We start from the raw sequence: 7,136 nt of genomic DNA, 5'->3' as shown, positions 1-7,136 counted from the left end.
AAGATTACCTACAGCACATACCAAGATTGATTCACAAGGATTAGCAAAAATGAATCAAGAAAGGCAAGACAATGTGAGTGAGTTCTATAGATTTATAAGTGTGACACAAGAATCACTCAAGGCACATACCAAGACTCAAAGAAAAGGAAAAGAAGACAAGGAGAACAGAACAAGACTCAAGCAAGATTATGCAAGATTCACAAAAAGAAAACAAAGAAGCAAGGGAATTCGGATTACTTGGAGACCTAGCTCTTGATACCAAATGATGGAAGAACTTTGGAGGGGACCGGATTGATGTAGCTCCCTTCAAGTCTTTCCCTAGATCTTTGGCTCCTAGAATCCTTCCAATGCTTGTGTAAGGCTCCAATGGAGGGAGGAACCTCACGGCCACCTTAAGATGGTGGGGAAACCTCTCAAGAATGCGCCACTCTTGGTGAAGGGATAAGCATTCTTCAACCCGCCACACTTGTCTTTGGAAAAGTGATAAGAGATTGGTTTTGCACAAAGAGGTTTAGGACCTTTGGGAGGAGAGAAATCTGATCTCTAATCTGAATACTCAATTCTCATTAATGCCAAAAGTGTTATACAAGTGAAAATTTGAGGCTATATAGGCGTGGCCACCTAGGGGTTAAGCTAGACTAGACCATGGTTCACTAGGAACCATGGTTGGGTCCGTCCAACTTAGGGAGCAAGAAAAGGCTAGACCATGGTTCACTAAGAACCATGGTTGAGCCTTCCTAAACCGCCCTTGTGTAGGAGAGAAAAGAGGTCCAAGCATTTGGCCAAGTGTGCACCAATGTGAACACAAGGTGTGAACACAAAGGTGTGGACGGTTTTGATTGGTTTCATTTAACTCCACCCGGTTTGAAAATGGTTCATTTGGTTTAGTTAGGTTCATTCAATGTGAATGGAACCTAGCTAAATCAAATCTATGAAAAATTAGGAGTTAAATGAGTCCAATATGTAAAACCTTTATCCTAAGACCACATTTGGCTAAAATGCTAGGAGCACACTTTAGTCTACTAATGCCACTCCTATGCCTACTTCTAAAAGAAAAAGGTGCCTCCAAAATACAAAGGCAAAACAATCCTATACAAAGTCTACTATATACAATATATACAATGGGACTACTCAAGATACTACTAAGGAGAAAAGTACACAATGCTCATGGTGAGCAAGGGTCTAAGAAGCACCTCCTCCTTGGATGTCTCTTCTAGCTTCCTTACCATGGACCTTGTCAAAGGTCCAATGGCCTTCATGTATTCCTCTTCCTTGGATGGTCCTCCATCACCGAACCTCCTTCCAAGGCTTCTCCTCCATTGAAGACTTCTTCAAGGAGATTTCGAGCTTCTCTTGGAGTCAACCTCAAGGCATTTCGGTCCTAAGCATGGAATTCTTGAAGGAACCACAATCTCCTCCAAGAGCTTCCATCAAGCCTTTTTTGAGTGAAGTCCGAAGTCACATCCTCAGCCAAGTGGGATCACTCGGGAGGGAAGCCTTTTTGTACAAATTTCGAAGGCACATCCTTGGCCGAATGGGTTCATTCGGGAGGGAAGCCTTTTTTGAGTGAAGTCCGAAGGCACATCCTTAGCCGAGTGGGATCACTCGAGAGAGAAGCCTTTTTGTACGAATTACGAAGACACATCCTTGGACGAATGGGTTCATTCGGGAGGGAAGCCTTTTTTGAGTGAAGTCCGAAGGCACATCCTTAGCCGAGTGGGATCACTCGGGAGGGAAGCCTTTTTGTATGAATTTTGAAGGCACATCCTTGGCCGAATGGGTTCATTCGGGAGGGAAGCCTTTTGAGTGAAGTCTGAAGGCACATCTTTAGTCGAGTGGGATCACTCGGGAGGGAAGCCTTTTTGTATGAGCTATGAAGTATAAACAAGAGTAATAATATCAATAAAATGACTTTCATTAATGGGTGCTTCGTTAAAAACCTTGTCGGCAAAAACCCTTTTCACTTTTTTATAAGGGGAGAAGAGACCGATCAAGGAAAAGAGTGCACCATGTGTGTACATCATCGATTGCTTTTGATATTACAAGAATTAACTATAGTAAGTCTTTAAATGGGTCGAATTCCACGTCTTGGGAATGATTTTTCCCGAAAGCTCTTCTAACTTGTATGCTCCATTTTGGAGGTTGTGCCGAATTCGGAACGGGCCATCCTAGTTGGCCGCTAACTTGCCTTCGCGGGGGTTGCGTCTCGCCGATCCTTGTGTTCTCCACACCAAGTCTCCTTCCTTAAAATCTTTTTTGGTGAGGTTGGAGTTAAACCTCCGAGTCATTCTCTGTTTGCATGCCTCGGCAACAAGCTGAGCCCTATCGCGCACTTTATCAACCATATTGACCTCGGCCCGAAGCGATGCATCGTTGGAAGCCTCATCAAAATGTGATCGGCGAAATGAAGGCTCTCCAACTTCAATGGGAATCATTGCATCAGTGCCATACGTCAATTGGAAGGGGGTCTCTTGGGTTGTGGACAGGGGGGTGCAACAATAAGCCCATAGTACTTCCGAAAGAATAACTTTGTTGGAGGCTTCGGCTTCTTCAATTCCGAGAGAATAACTTTGTTGGAGGCTTCGGCTTGGTCGTTTGATTTTGGATGCTCGACTGATGTAAATCGGTGTTTGATCCCCAAGTCTTGGAGAAACTTGTTGAGCTTATGGTCTGTAAATTGAAGGCCATTGTCCGTTATAATGGCATGAGGGATGCCAAAGCGTGTGATGATATTCTTCCATAGGAACTTTTGAACGTTGTTTGCTATGATGGTGGCAAGTGGCTCGGCCTTGATCCACTTGGTGAAATAATCAATTGCGACCAACAAGAACTTTCATTATCCCTTGGAAATAGGGAATGGACCCAGTCTATCCATTCCCCATAGGGCGAACGGCCACGGCGAACTGATGCTATGTAGCTGTTCGACCGATGCATGAATTAGGTTGCCATGTTTCTAGCATTGAAGACACTGTTTGACAAACTCTATGCAATCGGACCTGAGTGTCGGCCAGTAGTAGCCTACCCTTAGTACTTTTGCAGCTAACGTCCTTCCCCCCGAGTGAGAGCCGCAGATTCCTTCATGAACTTCCATCACAACATAATCGACTTGTTTGAAGTCGAAACATTTAAGCAAAGGAGATGAAAAACCTCTCCGGTAGAGTTCACCACCAACTATCAGATGCCTTGCAGCTTGGGTTCCCAACTTCTTGGCAGCCGAAGGGCATGCTGGTTCGGTGCCATCAGTAATAAAGCATAAAATGTCACTCATCCATGTTGTTGGTTGCTCGGTAACTACGAGACACTCAGCGGTATCGATTCTCAGGGTCAAGAGTTCAAAATGAAGGGTGGTCCGGAGTTGCCCAGGTTTGCGATTGCTGGTCGCTAATCGGGCTAGCTGATCGGCCCTCTCATTGTTCTCTCGGGGTGTGTGCTTCACGGTTACTTCATCAAAATTTTGGCACATGTCTCGAAAAGTATGATAATACTTCAACAAGTGGGCATCTTTAACTTGAAAGTTCTCATTCACCTATTCCGAGATGACCTTCGAGTCGGTCCAACATATCAGCTTCTGAACGCCTATTTCTCGGGCCAACCTTAACCCTGCCAATAGCACCTCGTATTCGGCTTGATTATTTGAAGCTTTGAAAGAAAAGCAAAGGGATTGTTCGAGCGCCAAGCCTGTCATTCCTTCGAGGATTATTCCCGCCCCACTGCCTTGGTTGTTAGACGAACCGTCAACACGGATCGTCCATTGGTCACTCTCGAAATGTTCGATTGGTTGCAACTCGTTGATGAAATCGACTAGGCATTGCGACTTGATCGGGCCTCTTGGTTCAAATGATATGTCAAACTCGGACAACTCGATTGACCAAGCCATCATGCATCCTGCTAACTCGGGTTTTCTTAAGACTTTGGTGATTGGACAATCAGTACGCACTATGACTCGATGGCTATGGAAGTATTGTCGGAGACGCCGTGCCGTGTGGACAGTGCCACCTTTTCCAGAAGTTGGTACCTCCCTTCGAATTCTTGAAGCATTCAGCTGACAAAATAGATTGATCTTTTTGAATCTTGTTCTTGCACCAAGATGGTGTTGATTGCTTCGTTGGAGACACACAGGTACACCACCATGTCCAGATTGGAATCAGGTTTGGAAAGGATCGGAGGCGAGTCGATTCGTTGCTTGAGGGTCTTAAAAGCTTCCTCACACTCTGCCGTCCAACTGAACTTGCTGGCTTTCTTTAGCAGTCTGATGATGGGTTTGATAGACTATGGCCAAGGCCAAGGAATCCAAGAGGTGATATCTTAAAAGAACCAAGAGGAATGGGATGATCTTAAAGACCTTTTTCATATGTTTGTACATATAGTAGTTTCTTTGTATAGGCTTATTTTTGCCTTTGTATTTGTGAGGCACTTTACTTTCTTTTATTAGTGATTGTATATTGTTTTTAAGGTGGGTTACTTGGAGATTTTAACTCCATTTAACCTCATTTGTTGATACATTCATTTTATATTTTTTCAGTAGGGAAAAAGGGGTGGCATTTAGCAATGCTTGAGAGTGTGACTAGTAATTGGGCCAGAACTGGGCCTAGGCAAAATTTTGCATATTAGATTCATTTTGCTCCTAATTTTTCATAGATTTGATTTAGCTAGGTCTCATCATCATATAATGAACCTAACTAAACCAAATCAAATATTTTTGAAATAAATCATGGAGCATTTTTGAGCCTTGGCCGCCTAGCTCATTCCTTTTGTTCTTGGCCGAAAATTCTAGCTTCTCCTACAAGCTTTGAAGCTTGCCTTCCAAGCTTCTAAACCTTAGTAGGTTTGGCTGACCTTACCTTGGTTCTTAAGTGAACCATGGTCAAGGTTAGCTTCTCCTACAAGTTTTAGAAACCATGGATGGTTAGCTACACCTTACCATGGTTCCTAGTGAACTATGGTTAAGGTTAGCTTACACTACAAGCTACCTCTCCCTATATATTTGTAATTTCTACTCTTGTATTCACTTTTGAGCATTTGAGAAATAAAACTTCAGATTTCTCTCCAAAAGTCCCTCCTAAAACCGAAGAGAACTCTCTCTCTAAGGTTTCTATCAAAGTTTCTTCAAACTTTGCCTTAGTTCCTCAAGCTTCCTTCACAAGCTAAGAAGTAAACGAACCTATTCCATTGCTTCTCCACCATTGGAGAATCCTCCAAGGTGATTCCGCCACCTCAAGGAGTTTTACCTCAAGATTTCTTCGGTCCTTGCATGGAAAACTTGAAGAATCAACTTTCTTCTCCAAGTGCTTCCATCAGTTTTGGTATTAGAGCCTAGTGCTCTTGAGGTTTGGTGTTCTAATTTTTTTTTGTATGAATCCGTGTTGTTTCTTCCTTCTCCTATGTCTAAATATGTGTTTTCTGCATGGATCTAAATTTTCTAAAATTTTTTATAGATCCTATGTCACATAAGAAGAAATTGATTCATGTTTTTGCTTGTTCCTATTAATCCGTGAATCAATTGTTTTGTGCTTTAGGTTTCTATACTTGTACGTTTTGCTTTTGTTTGAGTCTCTCCATTCTATAACATGTGTCCGTGATTGGACTTCATTCACATTGCATTAGTTTTATTTTTGAATCAATTGTTTTGTCATAGAAGTCATGTGTAGTCCTTTTCATGTTGAGAATTCCTAGACTAGCTTGTTGACCTAATTTTTTGTGTGTTGTTTGTGTCCGAAATTTTTTGTGTATTTTCTTATTGAATCTGAACCTTACCTATATGTGCTTTTATTTTACATATTTGTGTTCATAATTTTCTATTAGTTCTAGCAAATTTTCTAGAGTTAGGTTTCTATTATGTCTTGTTAAAAGTTTTGTCAAAAAATTACTAAACACTAATTCCTATTAGGTTTCCTTGAGTCTTATTGTGTGGCTGAAACTTTTAACAAATTTTTATACATTAGAAACAGAGGCAAAACAGAGGTGTATGTGTTCCAAATGCATGAGAAAAACAAAAGAAAATAGTGCCTAAAAATTTGACCTAAAAATACTATAAAATTGTGAAGCACTAGTGAAAACATGCTTGTGAACACCTCTTGTTTTGTGAAAATATTTTTGCTGCAGTTTTTCTAGCCTAAGGCCGAGACCTATAATTTTTCAAAAGGCATTTAAACTCCTGATTAATCAAAGAAAAAGAAGTGAAAAATATTTTGCAAAAAGAAAAGAAAGAAAATAGCAAAAGAAAAAGCCAAAAGGAGTGAAAAATTTGTGTGAATTAGCTCTCGGTTTTGGTGTGTTCTTTCCTATAATATTTTCATTCCAGCCACATATTTTGTGTCTTATTTTTGTTTCTAATCTTAGATTTTATTTTTTAATCCATTTTAGTGCCTTTGGTAGGTTATCTTTGTGTGCTAGCTTTCTAAATTTGCCTTAATTTTTGCTTGTCTTTTTTGTGGAACTCCTTCTAGTTTGTCTCATTTCATTCTACCAATTGGTGTAGCAATTATAAATTGTGCCTTTTCAGTTTTAGCACTAATATTCCAGCAATTGAAGGTGGTTGAGTGCTTCTTAAAAGGTGTAGGAGGCCAAGTCAAAGGAAGTCAACTTGAAGGCTTTGGTGGTTGCTTAGGGAGCTTGTTCTCTCTTGGTGGAAATTCTCTTGAAAACACCTAGAAGTAACCAAAGTCAAGGTTGCTTCTAAAAGAAGAGTGATAAACTTGTGAGGGCTGCATGCTTGGTGGCTGGAATTGGAAGAGAAGGAGCAACAAAATTTTGAAAATTTTTGTGAACTTTAGAGACCAATTTTAGTGACGGAAATTTTTGTTACTAAACCTATTTTTCCTTACAAAATCCGTCTCTAAAATTTGTCTCTAATTAGTGGCTAATTTTTTTCTTTGAAATTAAGTGCAGCCACTAATTTCATTTGATTGTGAATTTACATTTCATTTGGTGTGAATTTACATTTCATTTGGAGTGTGAATTTGCATTTCATTTGAAGTAAATTTGCATTTCAATTTTTTCTTGTAATCTTTTAATTTTCCAATTTTTGTACAAGGCCTTTATTAAGGAGTGTCTTGGAGTGCCTTTGGTGTATCTTCATCTCTCCTTAAGTGTTCTAATAGTAAAATCGTGTAGTACTTGTGAGAGGGTCCTTGAAG

The 7,136-nt window shown here is 40.5% G+C and overlaps 1 protein-coding gene across 1 annotated transcript; it reads right to left on the bottom strand.

Moving 5' to 3' along the window:
- Window positions 1-2,953: 2,953 nt before the first annotated feature.
- LOC145954111 (uncharacterized) lies at window positions 2,954-3,463 on the bottom strand. Its single transcript, XM_083067832.1, has one exon. It carries the CDS (start codon window positions 3,461-3,463, stop codon window positions 2,954-2,956), a length of 510 nt encoding a protein of 169 aa, XP_082923958.1.
- Between the last annotated feature and the right edge of the window lie 3,673 nt (window positions 3,464-7,136).

This window comes from Cajanus cajan, chromosome 1 (assembly GCF_000230855.2).
Source record: "Cajanus cajan strain Asha chromosome 1, NIPB_CcT2T_4, whole genome shotgun sequence".
Taxonomy (NCBI): Eukaryota; Viridiplantae; Streptophyta; class Magnoliopsida; order Fabales; family Fabaceae; genus Cajanus; species Cajanus cajan.
The sequence above is the reverse complement of the archived record's forward strand: the minus strand, read 5'-3'. Positions and strand labels throughout refer to the sequence as shown.